Source organism: Chiloscyllium plagiosum, unplaced genomic scaffold (assembly GCF_037043375.1).
Source record: "Chiloscyllium plagiosum isolate Xiang-an unplaced genomic scaffold, Cpla_swu_hap1 HiC_scaffold_18, whole genome shotgun sequence".
Taxonomy (NCBI): Eukaryota; Metazoa; Chordata; class Chondrichthyes; order Orectolobiformes; family Hemiscylliidae; genus Chiloscyllium; species Chiloscyllium plagiosum.
Window position 1 is genome coordinate 54,738,087 of NW_028270156.1, and position 16,592 is coordinate 54,754,678.

The 16,592-nt window shown below is 37.9% G+C and overlaps 1 protein-coding gene across 1 annotated transcript; it reads right to left on the reverse strand.

Moving 5' to 3' along the window:
• Nucleotides 1-1,492: 1,492 nt before the first annotated feature.
• Nucleotides 1,493-16,154, reverse strand: LOC122558057 (galanin peptides). The gene is made up of 6 exons (XM_043706380.2): nucleotides 16,045-16,154; nucleotides 15,716-15,796; nucleotides 13,104-13,161; nucleotides 9,222-9,308; nucleotides 8,726-8,803; nucleotides 1,493-2,149 (listed from the first exon to the last, which is right to left on the reverse strand). Exons 2-6 carry the CDS (start codon nucleotides 15,794-15,796, stop codon nucleotides 2,091-2,093), a joined length of 363 nt encoding a protein of 120 aa, XP_043562315.1. The 5' UTR covers nucleotides 16,045-16,154; the 3' UTR covers nucleotides 1,493-2,090.
• Between the last annotated feature and the right edge of the window lie 438 nt (nucleotides 16,155-16,592).

Genomic DNA, 16,592 nt, shown 5'->3' on the forward strand with positions numbered 1-16,592 from the left:
TAGATTCATCATTTTTTTTCAAGGAGTGAATTGCTTGTCACTTGGCATTTGGCAACATATGGGAAAGGCATTTAGCACTAGAGTAGCATCCAGAAGCTTTGCAACACTGGTATGGTGATGTGGGTATTGACTATTGGAGCATTATGGGGAGGGTATGTGGGGTTTAACTGTTGTATAGAAGAAAACCTGATGGAAGATTTGGGGCAGGGTTCAGATCTGGTAGCACTCAGGCAATTGTGATCAGCCAGCACTTTGGAGCTAATTATGTGTATGACATCACTTGATAGTTTGTTAAGTCTGCCAGAAAGGAAAGAAAATCTTTACCATGACATGTACTGTTATACAATGAATAGAACATTACACTTTAATGACGCACAATGCAATATTCAACAACTAAGAGTTATGTTCAAGTTATTCCCTTGTTGCAGGTTGGATTGTTCAAGCTTTAAAGCTTGTCTGTAAAAATTGCTTTAGTATATCTAGAGTGCCTCGAGGACCTCGTAATGGACTGTCAGGGAAATTTGCTCAATAGGTCAGAGATCACAAAACAGAGCTTGAAGTGAAATTGACAAACAGTTTATGCAAGCCATATGGCTGGAAGAGAAATTGACTAGGCTGACGCAGAACTGACAGTCAGTACAGGTAGATCAGATTTCTCTTCCCAGAGCTGAGGATGAGACCAGTTTTATAGTAATGCGCACAATGAGGCTGATTAAGAAATGGGAAACTACAATGTATCTGGAAATGGAGTAATTAATTACGAGGATGCTAATTGGAAAACAGTTATCGGATGAATGTCCTGTTCCTTCACACAATGCATCATCCTGACAGTATCGATGGTTCCATTCCTCTTCACAGATGATAATGTCTCCTCTGAATTGGGGAACTGATTCCATTATCCTGTTCCTAGAGCATGTTCTTGCATGGTGCCTCTCTGTCTGACCTGCTGTTTGTGTGGCATTGGTATTGCTGGGTTGTGAAACTGTCCTTGGGTCTTTGAGATATCTGTGGTGCTCAGTCATTGCTAACGGGCTTAATATGCATCCTCTTGACTGTGTGGGCTGTCTGATTTGGCTTGTGAGCCTGCTTGGGAATTCTGAGTCTTTTTGGTACAGTTTGGCCAATTTTGCTTTTGTGGGCCTATCGTGGGTTAGCAGATCTTTTCCCACAATTATATAGGTATGTTATATTAATATTACATAGGTAAGGCAAATTAGGAAGCAGCGAAGAATTTAAAAAATACATTAATCACCCACTATGCTGAGAGCAATGGAGATGATTAATTATTGGATTTAGTAGCTTCAGATAATTAAGAGCACATTAGAAGATTAAACAATGCATTTATTCAGTCTTGTCTTCAGAAATGTTTTTTCACTCAACTGAAGGAACATTCATTTTGTTGTGATTGGTTGTTGGGTGGTCACAAGGTGGGAGGAGACAATGAAAAAACTTGGGAAAATTGACCAAAGGGACTGTGTTGAGATCAACTGTACATTTTGCCTGTACATTAAAGGCATAATATTATTCTGAAAGACATTTGATTACCCCTCCAGTGAAAGATTGAATAATGTGTCAATATAAAGGGATTGTACCATGTCTCTGACTAATGTTTCTATTATGCTACTCCACATGTAACCCTTTGAATTTATGTAACTGTTGTAATGAAACGCCCATTTAATATGGGAATATAGGTTAGTTGCTACAGCAAGTCCTTCTTACTGAGGCATGAAGCGACCTGTTAGCATTTCTTGTTGTAATTGAAGGTACACTGATGGGCTAAGAGAATAACAGCAATAGTTAGATACTTATGGACCTCTCAGTTACTTTAGTGCTGTTTTGCAGAGGAAATTTAATTGAGAAAATAAATTCTAAGCTGTGAAATACAGTTGTTGCAGGTGCTAATTTTATTAGTTTTCACCTTTTCAGTTTGGGAATGCAATTAATTTCACAAAGTATTGATCTTAATACTAAGTCAAAGGTACTGGAAGTTGATTGAGATTTCTGATATCAGTTATATTTGATTTGTTCACTGCAGAGATTGGGCTGCAGTCACTGATTCCATAGTTCACATTCCAGACGAGTTGCTCCAACTACGGTTGGGGAACTTCAGATGATAATAGTGATGGCAGATTGTCAAGGGCCCCAATCTCTGAAACAAAATGTTCAGTACAGTCAAATTCACAACATGGAAACATTTTATTGGTGAAGCAAAGTTGAATACAATCTTAAACTTTTTTGCAGTTTCCATTGTGTAAAATTGTAATATTGTTCTGGGAACATAATTATCTTTAAATATTTCACACGAAAGCCAGAGACCAGAGGCCAATCTTTAAAAAAAATTAAGCCATAAGCATGGAAACAGACCCTCTGGTCCAATCAGTCCATACCCACCATAATCCTAAACTAAACTAGTCCCATGTGCACTTGGTCCATATCCCTCCAAACATTACTTATTCATGTACTCATCAAAACTTTTAAATGTTGTAACTGTACTCTCATCCACCACTTCCTCTGGAAGCTCATTCCAAACGTGAACCACTGTGTAAAAACGTTGCCCCTTATTCTAAATCCCATTTCAAACCCTTCATTCTTGGTAAAATCTTGGTAAACCTTTCTGAGCCTTCTCCCTTCTCCAGCTTAATTATATCCTTCCCATAGCTGGGCGACCAGAACTGGTCATGGTAATCCAGAAGATGCCTCACCAATGTCTGGTACAATATCAACATGATGTCCCAACTTCTATATGAAGGCAAGCGTGCTAAACACCTTCTTATCCACCCTGTTTACATGTGACCGCCTTGTGGTGATGAGATTACTGTCAAAATTCAACAGATTTTTAAATGATACAAAGTCTAAAAAAAAAATTGTAGCATCTCTAATTTAGCTTGTAACATTGACTCTAACTATTCGAAGGCAAAAACAATAAATCGTTCTATATTGTAATCCCAGAAAAAAAAAAGTATATTTTCAAGGTATTAACCCTATTAATTCATCCTCAGTATTTCACAAATTTTAGGTTGCCACTCACCAACCCCACTTCTAATTAGACTTTGCTCAATCAATTCAAGCCTGAATCACACCACAACTTGCATCCCAGTATTGTATTCATCTCACTTTCCTACATTTCGTAATTTCTAATCATGTACCTTAATTATTTATGTTGGACAGGATGTAAAACATCCAATTGTATTAACTATAATTGATACTAGTCAATTGTCTAATCCATCATCATTTATAAACAAAAGATAGTCAGTCCCTGGGTTGCGAATGGATTTTGTTCTGGAGTCTATTTGAGAGTCTTTGTACAGAAGTTGTAATACAATGCCGGACAATGCAAAGCAGTTGTTAGTAAGTACAGGAAATGTTTGAATGTTGGGTCTTTAAAGTTACATCCTTATATGGTTTGTGTTTGTAAGTACAAGCATTTTGTAAAAAAGAAGAGTCGGAGATCTCCAACGTACAACGTAGCTATTCAGTCTTGCTCATCTCACCTTAACTATTCATTGCTGTCAGTAAAACATTGGAACTGCAACATGAGAAGGGCATTCAACCGAGTATGCCTTGCCATTCAGCCATGATCATGACTGATCAAATACTTCAATGCCTTCTACCCATCCCATCCCTATAAATCTGTAGGCTATTGTTAATTAGAAAATACATCAATCATTTCCTTAGGCATACTCAGACTGAGCTTCGACAGCCCTTTGGTAGAGAATTACAAATGTTCACAGTTCAGTAAAAACAAAATTCTCATTCTGGACTTAAGTGGCATCCACTTATTTTTAAATTGTGTCCCCTGGTTCTAGACCTCAACCAAGGGAAAACATATTATCTGCATTTAGCCTGTCTATCCTTTTCGACATTTTGTAGGATTTGAAAATATAACCTCTCATTCTTACAAACTCTAGGGAATACAGGACAGTTTGCCAATCTTTCCTCAAAAGAACCCAGCCATCCTGGGAACAAGTCTGGTGAAACTTTATTACACTCACTCCACAGCAATATTATCTTTCCTGAGACAAAGACACCAAAATTGGGCATAGTACTTCATGTGCAGTTGAATCCAGCTCCTAAGCAACTGCAGTGAGACTTCACTATGCCCACAATCAAATACTCTTGCAATACAGGCTAACATTCCATTAGTCTTCCAGATAATTGCTGTTTTTCCATATTAGCCTTCATTGATTTATTGACAAGGACATGTCTCTTTGCATATGTATGCTATCAATCTCTTACCATTTAAGAAATACTCTGTGCATCTGTTCCTTTTGAAAAAGTGAATAACACTTTGTTGTAAACATTGTATTCCATCGCCTATGCTCATGCTAATGCACTAAACCTGTCCAAATTCTCCTGAAGCTGCTTTACACCTTCCTCACAATGCACATTCCCACTCAGCTTCGTATCATCCAAAAGTTAAAATATTAAATTTTAGAGGTTCCCACCTCTAAAATCATTGACATAAATAAATGAGAACAGCTGGAGCCCAAGTCTTGATTCTATGGTACTCCATTAGTCACAGCCAACATGAGAATTACCTATTTATTCCTACTGTTTTCAGTCTGTGAACCAATTATTAATCCATGCTAGTATGTTAGTTCCCATCCTGCATGCTTTAATTTTTCTAACCAGCTTCTTGTGGGTATTTTAATCAAAAGCTTTATAGAAGTCTAAGTGTACTGCATCCATTAGCCCTCCTGTATCAGTTGTTAGTAACATCTTTCAAAAAAGAACAGAACTCCAAGTTCATCAACATAATTTGCTGTTTGCAAATCCACCTTGTCTATGTGCAATCAGATTATCTAAGCTTCTATTAAATACATCCTTTAAAATACATTCTCACATTTTTCTGACTGCTGATGCAAGGCTAACAGGTCTTTGGTTCCCATGTCCCTTCTCCCCACCAGCCCCGCCATCGCTCCCTTCTCAAATAGTGGAATGACATTTTCTACCTTCCAATCTTCAAAACATATAGAATCCAAGATTACCAACGCATCCACTATCTCTATAATCATCTCCTTCAGCACTCTGGGATTCAGTCTGTTAAGTCACAGGCACTTCTCAGCCCTATTAAATTTCTCCAGTACATTCTTATTAATTCTAATTTTCTTTAGCTCATTCTCCCTATTCGTTGATCTTTATTTCTGAGAGATTTCTTGCATCTTCTGTGAGAAACAGAGTAATTGATTAGCTTCTCTGCCATTTCTCTATTCCCTGTTATAAAATCTCCTGATGGTGCCTGTACTGGATCTACATTAGATAATTGTTTCCTTTTCAAGCATTTGTAGAAGCTTTGATAACCCATTTTTGGTTTTTTGCTCGATTGCATTCATATTCTCTTCTTTCCATCCTTACCAGTTTCTTCGTGTATTTTAAACGTCTCTATATTCTCAGATTTATTGCTTTTTTTTGGCAAGTTTGGGTCTTTTCTCAGATCCAACCCTCTGACTCAGCATGGCCCTCTTTACCTGATCAACCGGTCTATCTTCCTTCCTACCTATCCGCTCCATCCTTCACACCGACCTATCACAATAACCTACCTGCATCCACCTATCACCATTTCACCTATCGTTTCTCCAACCCCACACCCCTATTTATTTCTCAGTACCCTTCCTCCTCCCCAATCCTGATGAAGAGTCCTGACCGAAACGTCAACTCTTCTGCTCCTCGGATGCTGCCTGACTTGCTGTGCTTTTTCTGGCGCCACACCTTATTGACTCTGATTCTCTAGCATCTGCAGTCCTTACTCTCTATTCTTTTAATGTTATACAATCCCAAATTTCCTTTGTTAGCCATGGATGACTGACCTTGAGTTTTTGCACCTCAAAGGGATACAGAGTTGCTACAAGTCACAATAGTTCTTTAAAGACTACCATTGGCTATTACAGTCATACATGTTAATGTATTTTTCAAATCCACCTCCGCCAATTTGTGCCTCATGCCTTCATAGTTTTCTTTATTCAAATTTAATACCCTTGCTTCAGAGTGAAATAATTCACTTTCAAACATAATGTAAAATTTTGCTGTGGTCACTGTTAGTTAACCCTTTTCATTACATAACCCGAGATGTAAAAGTGTGTGTCCTCTAGCCCTCAACATACTGCTTTGAAAATCCCTTCCTCATACTCCAGAAATTCATTTTCTGTAGTTTGTGCACAGTTGGTTTGCCCAGTCTTAGTGCACACAAAAGTCACCTTTGATAATTATGTTGCCCATGCCACATGTTTCTCTCTTCTCATGATAAATATTAAAGCGCCAAACTACCATTTCCTTTGATGCCTATAAATAATTTCAACTAATGTCTGCTGTGTCTTAGCTGTACCCAAAAAGATTTCATACAGGGAATCTTAGAGCGGTCAGGACTCAGAAGTTTAACAATTTTAGAGCATAATTATGTCCTTTCATGCCTGTTACCCACACCACATCCAGGTCCTGTGATAACATGGGTTGCTTTAAGCAAAACCAACCATTCTTCCCTTGCTTGCTATCGATAATTCCTTTGTCTGCCTGTCTTTTCTGACTCCCTGGACTCTCCACAGAGAATTTGTTTCTAAGTATGTAAGCTAAGCTTGAAGGCTTGTTTTCAGATTTTACGTCACCATACTAGGTAACATCATCAGAGTCTCCGGTGAAGCGCTGGTGGTATGTCCCGCCTCTGTTTCTTTCTTTCAATTTTTTCTTTCTTTCAGATCCCAACAACAGGAGTTCTTTGTTCTTCGAATCAGAGAGCCTACCTTACTAATGTAGTGATTCCATCTCTTATCACTGGCACATCTCCACCTCCTTTTCATCATTCTTCCTAAAATGTTAAATAGCCTTCAACATTCATTTCCTTGTTCTGATCACCATGCAGTCATATATCTGTAATAGCAATTAGATTATACCCAGGTATCTGTATTTGTGCCTTCAGATCATCACCATGAGAGAGTGACGCATGCATTCAAGGTATCGTTCCCTTAAAATTTGTCATCAATCTGCTTTTGAAGCATATTCTGTGTGACTAAGCTTATCTTTTAGTCTGAGTCAGCGGTTACTTATTTTACTCAACTCGAATCCAACCCTTTTGGTAAATTTATTTAATAGTTTCAATGCTATTTTGGAAATCTTGCATCCAATTGTCGATCACATCCATCTGAATTACATGCTAATTTGATGTTATTCTTTCATTTCAAAGTCACTCTCATCCAAATCTCTAATGTGAAGCACATCATATTCTTTCAACTTCAGCAAACCTTATCAAGTCACAATTCACCTTTTGAATAAAAAAAATTGTTGGATTATCATGGATTCAATCACAAGCTCAAAACCAATCCAGTGCACATTTCAACATCATGCATCAAAAGTGGGTGAATGATTGCAATGCAGTTCTTTTGCTGAATTCACTCATCTGACAGCATGCCTCCAAAATATCATGTGGACCAACTGTTTTTTAAAAAAAGTACTGAATATTGGCTGTCACATGAAAAATGAGTTAGAAAGAATGTACAGTGGGATATTTGGTGTAATTTTAGCTGCAAGTGTGATCAACAGTAACATGTTTATTGGCAGATTTAAAAAAAAAAGTCTAAAAACAAACCGAAATTTGGTAATTTCTGCAATTGTCAAAGCAAAGGTGATGTGATTGCTTCAGACCATTTGGATTTAATGATCCGATATTTGTAAACGCATAACATGTAATGTTCAATATATACAGAAGGCTAGTAGGACTATAATTCAAAAACAGAAAGTGTAATTTAAAATAAAAATCACTAACTTTTGCTCAAAATGGTCAAGTTACTTCACCAGACAAAGTAATCAATATTTAGTTCAAACACAGTAGCGAAGTTATGAAAAGTCCTTATAGTATAATTAGTTATCATGTATGCAAATATTCCTAATTTTATGTCCAGGTTAAGTTGGGGCTCTTGTGGCACAGAACTGGTCTCCCTGCCTCATTGTCCCACCTGCTCTAAATATGTATCATAACAAGTCTGAACAGATTGATTAAAGATATCAACATCCAACCTGATCAATCTTACTATCTTTTAGTTCTTATTTCACTTACTTTGCATCTAGTTGAAAGTTTACCACCCAAAGGAGTTTTTGATTTTAATTATGTGTAGCAAATCGCAAATATAAAATTTTACATTCAACTTTTTTCAACCAATTTGTACCCAATCGGAAACCCATCCCACCTACTGATATCCATAATCAACTAGATTAACCTTTTTTAGTCACCAACTATCCTATGCTATGGCCATGTTTCTATTCAAATACCTCTCACTTGCCTTTATCCAATTCAATGATAATTACAAAATTTGCTAATTTAACATAAATCACATTTTTATTTTATCCACAATTACCATAGTTATCTTACATATGCAATATCTAACAAAAAAAACTTTAATGCTACTGCTACCTAAAACATTCATTAATTCATTTATCTCAAATCTGCCAATCTTGACTATCTTTTATTTAATTGAAACGTTTCCTGACCTTGCAGTCATTTATTTTGTCACACTTACATGAATGGATGATGTTCATTGAGTACAAGCTTGGAAATTAAGAGTCCAAAAGAGTCAGTGAACAGTTGACGCAAAATAAATAGGAACATAAAAGGAGGAGAGCATACCGCTCACATTTTAATTAGATTATGGCAGACCAGAATGTTGCTTCACTTCCTTTGGTTCCAAATTCTCCTTTTATATTTAGTATAGAATCTGCTTTCGGTATCAATTAGTCCTACCTTTTAGATGCAAGTATACAAGAAATTCAATGGCTATGCGAGCAGCACTTTCATCAGCAAGGTTTTGTAGCAAGTTACCTGAAAAATTGCAAATTAAGGTTTATCATATTTAATCTAGAAATTTTTTTTTGTTCAATAAAGATTGCTAACATTCTGTCATAAAACATTTCCAAGCTAGATTGATGAATCAGATAGTGTAAATAAAATCCCAACAATAGTTCACAAAGGACAACTGATATGTAATCAATTTGTTACACCAACCATTTCTATAATTCTTAATTATCAGAAAGTCAGACACTTTTGCCCTATCTAACTCATCCTACATATATGCTTTTCATTGTAATTGAATATATTATTCTGTTTTGATTGAGAGATCATCTATCTATTTATTTGTTCCTTCTGATTTAGGAAGTACATTCACAGATTGTAAAACTAATTTGTGGCATTTGTTTTGGTCTGCAATGTAGGGATGAACTAATTGACTACTTTCTCTTACCACGCTTAATTTCATCTTCAAGCTGCAGTTCACGTTTGCCAGCCAGGCCATTCTTGTCACTTAAGGATCGGTGATTGTCCACAGCATCTGTGATTAGGACAGTTACCAAAAGCAACATTAAGAACTTTTATTAATCTGCAATACCAAAACTGTTCAACTAAATTGCAGAAATGTAATGTTTATGGCAAATGATTTTTCAGAATAATTTAGTGTTTAAATTTAATTTCATGTTGCTTGATGAAACTTAACAGTTCAATATCTATCCATTTTCGATAAGTTCTCACACAACATATTAGCATATTTTTAAAGACAAGTGTACAAGGTCATGCAGGTCTCATTGCACCTTGCCCCTTTCCCAACCTATCACCATTTCAGCTAATAATCTGGCTTTTTTTTGCTTCCAAAGTGAATGATTTCACATTTATTCACATTATGCTGCATATGTCATGTATTTGTCCACTCACTTGTCCAAATCACACAGTAGCATCTTTGTATCTTCCTTATAGTTCACACTCTTACCTGGCTTTGTTGTCTGCGGACATGGAGATGCTGCATTTAATTTCTTCATTTAAATTGTAATGTATGGTATTAATAGCTGGGGTCAAGCACTGATTCCTGCAGTATCTCAATAATCACTGCCTGCCATTTGGAAAAAGGCCTGTTTATTATTCCTTTGTTTACTGTCTGCAAACCAGTTTTCTATTCATGGCCATACAATACCCTCAATCCCATGTACTTTATTATTAAACAGGCCTTTTTCCAAATGGCAGGCAGTGATTAGTGAGATACTGCAGGAATCAGTGCTTGACCCCAGCTATTAATACCATACATTACAATTTAAATGAAGAAATTAAATGGCAGCATCTCCATGTCCGCAGACAACAAAGCCAGGTAAGAGTGTGAACTATAAGGAAGATACAAAGATGGACAAGTAAAGTGAGTGGACAAATACATGACATATGCAGCATAATGTGAATAAATGTGAAATCATTCACTTTGGAAGCAAAAAAAAGCCAGATTATTAGCTGAAATGGTGATAGATTGGAAAAGGAGCAAGGTGCAATGAGACCTGCATGACCTTGTACACTTGTCTCGAAAAATATGCATGCAGGTGCTTCAGGTGGCGAAGGCAAGTGGCATTTCCACCTTCACCAAGAGGATTTGAGTATACATATTTCTTCAAGCATTTCAAAACCTCATTTAAATGCTTTTTTAAATGGTTGGAGATAGGTCATACACTTCGATACATTTCTGACCTTGGCATCAATGAACAATGTAAAATTTCCAGCAGTAGTCTGGATACCAAAGAGTGACATGAATCATAGCTATTTTATCCACTCCTTAATCCATTTTAGATTTATTCTATGAACATAGAAAAATTGTAACTATTTTGTAATGAGAGATATCTGCACATGCTATGTTAAGTTCACAGTAAGAAATCAAGAATTGTTGAGAACTACGAGGTCAAACAAATATCACTATAACAGATCAAAAAGAATTTGTACATGCACTGCAATGAGATATTGTCATTTAATTGACCCGTGGTGTGCCACAAGGTTCAGTGCTGGGTCTCCTGCTTTTCATCTTTTATATAAATGATTTGAATGTTAACATAGGATGTATAGTTTGTAAGTTTGCAGATGACACTAAAAGTGGAGGTGTGGTGGACGTGAAGAAGGTTAAAACAGAGTGCAATGGGATCTTGATCAGATGGGCCAATGGGCTGAGGAGTGGCAGATGGAGTTTAGTTTAGATAAATGTGAGGTGGAAAGGCAAATCAGGTCAGGACTTATACACTTAATGGTAAGGCCCTGGATATGTTCCTGAACAAAGAGACCTTGGAGTGCAGCTTCATAGTTCCTTGAAAATGGAATCTCAGGTAGGATAGTGAAGAAAGAGTTTACAATGCTTTTCTTTATTGGTCAGAGCATTGAGTATCGGAGTTGGGAGGTCATGTTGCGGCTGTACAGGTCATTGGGTAGGCCATTTTTTGGAATATTGTGTGTATTTCTGGTCTCCCTCCTATTGGAAGGATATTGTGAAACTTGAAAGGGTTCAGAAAAGATTTACAGGCTTGTTGTCAGAGTTGGATGATTTGTGCTAATGGGAAAGGCTGAATAGGCTGGGACTGTTTTTCCTGGAGTGTTGGAGACTGAGGTGTGACCTGATAGAGATTTATCAAATCATGAGGGGCATGGATAGGGTAAATAGACAAGGTCTTTTCCCTGATTTGGGGCGAGTCCAGAACTAGAGGGCATAGGGTTAGGGTGAGAAGGGAAAGATATAAAAGGGACCTAAGGGGCAAATTTTTCACACAAAGGGTGGTGCATGTATGAAATGAGCTGCCAGAGGAAGTGATGGAGGCTAGTATAACAACAACATGTAAGAGGACTCTGAGTGGGTATATGAATAGGAAGGGTTTAAAAGGATATTGGCCAAGTGCTGGCAAATGGGATTAGATGTAGTGAGGAAATCCAGTCAGCATGGACGAGTTGGACCGAAGGGTCGGTTTCCATGCTGTACATCGCTATGACTCTACTCATCTCTCCCACCCACCAAAGAACTAGGGTTCTGTTCTTTTCTTCCTCCTCACCTCAATACTTGTTTGAAGCTCATTACTTCTAATGTTTTCTAGCTTTGACCCAAATATTTAACTTTGTTTCTCACTCAATGGATGTTGCATGACCACCAACATCTGCTGTTCATTTAGAATGCTCAGCATTTGCAATGTTTTATCTTTTTATATTGGAGGAAAGTGGTTTATTATCCTTGGCTTTTTAGCCAGTGCCTATTCCATCAGTATAACCACTGTTGTATCTTACCTGTAAAAAAAATTCTAGCTGCTTCAACAACTCAGTTGGTAAATACACTGCCAAAAATGACAGCATAGGAGGCTGAGGGGCGACCTTATAGAGTTTTATAAAACCTTGTGGGGCATAGATAAGATGTATAGCCATGACCTTTTCCCTAGAGTAGGGGAGTTCAAAAGTCGTGGGCATAGGTTTAAGATGAAAAGGGAAAGATTTAAAGGGAGCTGAGGAGTAATTTTTTTCCTGCAGAGAGTGGTGCATGTATGGAATGAACTGCCAGAGGAGGTGGTGGAGGCTGGTACAACTGCAACATTTAAGAGAATGGATATATGAATAGGAAGGTTTAGAAGGATACGAGCCAAATGCGGACAAATGGGACTAATTCAGTTTAGGAAACCTAATCAACATGGGTAAATTGGGCTGAAGGGTCTGTTTCTGCACTGTATGACCTTATAGTGCAGCAAACACCCAAGTTAGACCTACATTTCATGCAGCCTGAGCTGATTTCAGCTAAGACAAGTGTATGAACAATTACCTTGGTCACGTATAGACAATAATGTTTGGCACATTCACAACTGATTATTAATTACTGTTTCCTGATGGAAAGTGCATAAAACTAAGGAAGATACTAGGGCAGATCACTTGTAGAGCTGATTTATCACAAAATAATTCATAAAAAGGTCAAAGTCTTTAAAAAAAGATAATGATCGAGATAGTTCAGATTTTTTCCTGTAGATAGGATTCCACCAATAATCTGTTATGCCACACATATTACACTAAGATATAGCCAGAGAATAGTTTCCTAAAAAATAAAATTAAGGATACGGACACTTCTTGGAAGGCGAACATTTATGGCAAAGATGATAATGGGCTATTTACTGGAACTACCACCATTATGGTAAAAGATATTCCCACAATGCTGATAAGTGCAGTATGCCACCAACTGAAATACTGTTAAGATATTTAATTGACAAGGAACATTACAGCTTAGGAATTGAGATAAAAGATTGACATATCTTTAATGTATTACACATGTACAACATTATTTAGCATTTGCTGAAAGAGTACTCACGTGGTCCTAGTAGGTATCCTGCACTGTTTAATGTCCACCCCCGTTTATCCTTTGCCTGCTACACAAATATTTTATTATTACCTTTTCGGTACCCTGCAATCTACTAGAATAACAAAACATCCATGTATATTTTAAAACTTAGCAACTATTACCAGCAGGAAAGCTTACATTGTACTAGTTCCCATTTAAAATGGTGAATAAAATAGAACAATATAGAAACAAGCTACAATCTATTTAATGACCTGTCATCTTCTATGAATTGACATATCAATAGTTTTCTGGTCCTCATTTACAGCTAATAAAAGAAAAAATCTGCCATACAAAATGTTTCATTTATAATTTGAGGACTGAGAATTTCAAAATACAACTTTGAATAAAAGAAAAGAATAGTTGGTGAGATATTCAGCAAGATGCAGTGGAAATTTCAAACTGACATAATTTGTAAAAACATGGGTTTGACAACTTGAAAGTAGAGTCACAGGTAGATAGGATAGTGAAGAAGGCGTTTGGTATGCTTTCCTTTATTGGTCAGAGTATTGAGTACAGGAGTTGGGAGGTCATGTTGCGGCTGTACAGGACATTGGTTAGGCCACTGTTGGAATATTGCGTGCAATTCTGATCTCCTTCCTATCAGAAAGTTGTTGTGAAACTTGAAAGGGTTCAGAAAAGATTTACAAGGATGTTGCCAGGGTTGGAGGATTTGAGCTACTGGGAGAGGCTGAACAGGCTGGGGCTGTTTTCCCTGGAGTGTCAGAGGCTGAGGGGTGACCTTAGAGGTTCACAAAATTGAGGGGCATGGATAGGGTAAATGGGCAAAGTGTTTTCCCTGGGGTTGGGGAGTCCAGAACTCAAGGGCATAGGTTTAGGGTGAGAGGGGAAAGATATGCGGGGCAACTTTTTCACGCAGAGGGTGGTACGTGTATGGAATGAGCTTCCAGAGGATGTGGTGGAGGCTGGTACAATTGCAACATTTAAAAGGCATTTGGATGGCTATATGAATAGGAAGGGTTTGGACGGATATGGGCCGGGTGCTGGCAGGTTTGTTTGGGAAAACTGGTTGGACCGAAGGGTCTGTTTCCATGCTGTACATCTCTATGATTCTATGACTGATTGGATAAAAAGCAGTAGATGTGCATTGAATAAAATAATGTTTGCAAAAATAAAAGAAAAACATGATCAAAACAATTGCAGGATACTAGCACTCATAACAATATTCCATCCTGATGGGAAAACTGACCCAAAACAATAGGACCTGGTGAGCAATTTTAAACACACATCTTGCAGTTAGTTAAAAATAGCCTGGTGATATATTGATCTGTTTTGTGAAAATTCTGATTTGAATGTGCTCTTCTGAGTAGGTGGGCAAAGACACCAGTCCAAAGCCAACTGGGTGCAATGAGGTCTCAACTGTATTGTTTAACCTTAACTTGAATGAATAACTGCCACAGCTTTCTTGGCAAATAAAAAGGCAATGAGAATATGATCTGGGACTAAAGGAAGCCACTTTTCTTTATCCTCCTTATCAAGCCAGAAGAGGTGCTTTTCCAGACCTGGGAGAATGTTTTGGTCACCTCTATTCTGGGGTTGGAGTTGATCTCTTCCCTCACAGGACCCTCCCAAAAATGCTTGCTTATGACGCATCTTGTTTAAGAACCTTTTCTTTATGGAGGCCAATAGTGTCTTCCTGTTTACCTGCACTCGCGTACATTTGCCCGCTGTCACCTTTTGTCCACTTTGGGCAAGCAGCTACTAAAGTGTTGAGATATTCACTTTTGGTTGTTATCTGACACCGGCACAAATCCTTTGGGCAGTAAAAAAATCACCTTTTAGGAGAATCGAACCTACACGGTAGGTTTGTTCTGAGCAGCTCTTACCGAACTATCTGCCTCTCTCGCTCTCTTTCCGCCTTCACCATCTCCGAATATTCCCTGAACGCGCTCTCAAATGCACATGTTTTAGTGACGCTTATTGCAAGGTAAAGTCAAAGATCCTACCTTCATAATTATCGTATAGTTTCCAAATCATAGATAGATACGCAGTATGACATTTTGAATAGTAACGTTTCAACTTATCCTTATTTAATAAGCAGCTGTCTGCAACCTACTGTAATCCTCCTCTTCCTAATTTTGAGTATTTATTTTTCCCTTATGTGTTAAAATAACCTCTGGTATGCGTTTAAAACACTACTTTCGTTTCGCATTTACTGGTATTCAATCAGTATTAACATAGTCGTCAGTATGATTATACTCAGTTACATTTTTTAAGGAGGGAGTGAGGACTGCAGATACTGGAGATCAGCGTCCAAGAGTATGGTGCTGGAAAAGCACAGCCGGTCAGGCAGCATCCGAGGAATAGAAGAGGCGACGTTTTGGGGCAGAAGGGCTTTATGCCTGAAAAGTCGACTCTCTGCTCCTCGGATGTTGCCTGACCGGCTGTGCTTTTCCAGCAGCACACTCTTCAACAATTTTTAAAAGCCAATCCTGCATTTAAGTAGAAAAGGGAAATGCCGCTAAATGGGCAGCGTTAGGTCCGAACTTACACAGAAAAACGTTGAATTAAATGATACATGAAGCATCCGAAATAAGAAAGTAGGAACTTCATAAAGAACTCACCGAAAGGACGAGCCCGAAAGAATGGGAGACGGCGGCACACAAGACTAGAGACAGACAGAGGACACTGGCGAATCGCGGCATCTGAAAGCAGAGGGGAAGAAAAAAACAGCACATTTCCTACAGACATATCCCAGAGAAAAAGAGAACATCATTTTAAGACAACAACGTAAATTGAAAATTATAGGTCTGACTATTGTGATCTTAGGAGAAAGTGAGGACTGCAGATGAAGAAGGGCTTATGCCCGAAACGTCGATTCTCCTGCTCCTTGGATGCTGCCTAACCTGCTGCGCTTTTCCAGCAACACATTTTTCAGCTATTGTGATCTTACCCTGTTTTTCCTCTGAGTATTTTCTTCTAAATTCGACGATGTGATGTTACTGCTTCTATTGGTTGAAGCCCCGAGTATTGCTGAAATAACAATTTTGTCTCTTGACGAGAGCAATGTCTATCATCGCAGAAGTTATTGCAGAGAGTGCAGCGGGCTGTGTATTTATATGCGAAACCAATCGGATCATCAATCTTTCTTCAGCGTCACGAGCTCTATTTTCTCTGTATGTCACCCCCATTAGATCGAAAATTACACCAATTAAATGAAATATACTTTTAGGTAATTTGGCTGCAGATAGACACGAAGCAGATAATTACATTTGACGAGTGCACTGTCCCAAAGGCTGGCTGCCCAACGCGTAAATTGCCTGGTGTCCGTTAGCTACGAATTGCCACATCTGACTTTGAATCAAACACTTTGTTTCCATGAGTATTAAAATTATTTTCTATCCTCTTCAGAACTTTATATTTGCCGCGCGTGACATGTACACTTTCTAAATATTACAAAAATGTTAGCTCTCCTTTCTCAGAATTAGATTATCAGAATTT

Coding starts and splice junctions, on each gene's coding strand:
- LOC122558057 (XM_043706380.2), bottom strand. CDS start 15,796: ATGCCGCGATTCGCCAGTGTCCTCTGTCTGTCTCTAGTCTTGTGTGCC. Junction 13,162..15,715: donor CTTTCGGGCTCGTCCTTTCG/GTGAGTTCTTTA, acceptor ATATTTGTGTAG/CAGGCAAAGGATAAACGGGG. Junction 2,150..8,725: donor TGTATACTTGCATCTAAAAG/GTAGGACTAATT, acceptor ATTTTGTTTCAG/AGATTGGGGCCCTTGACAAT.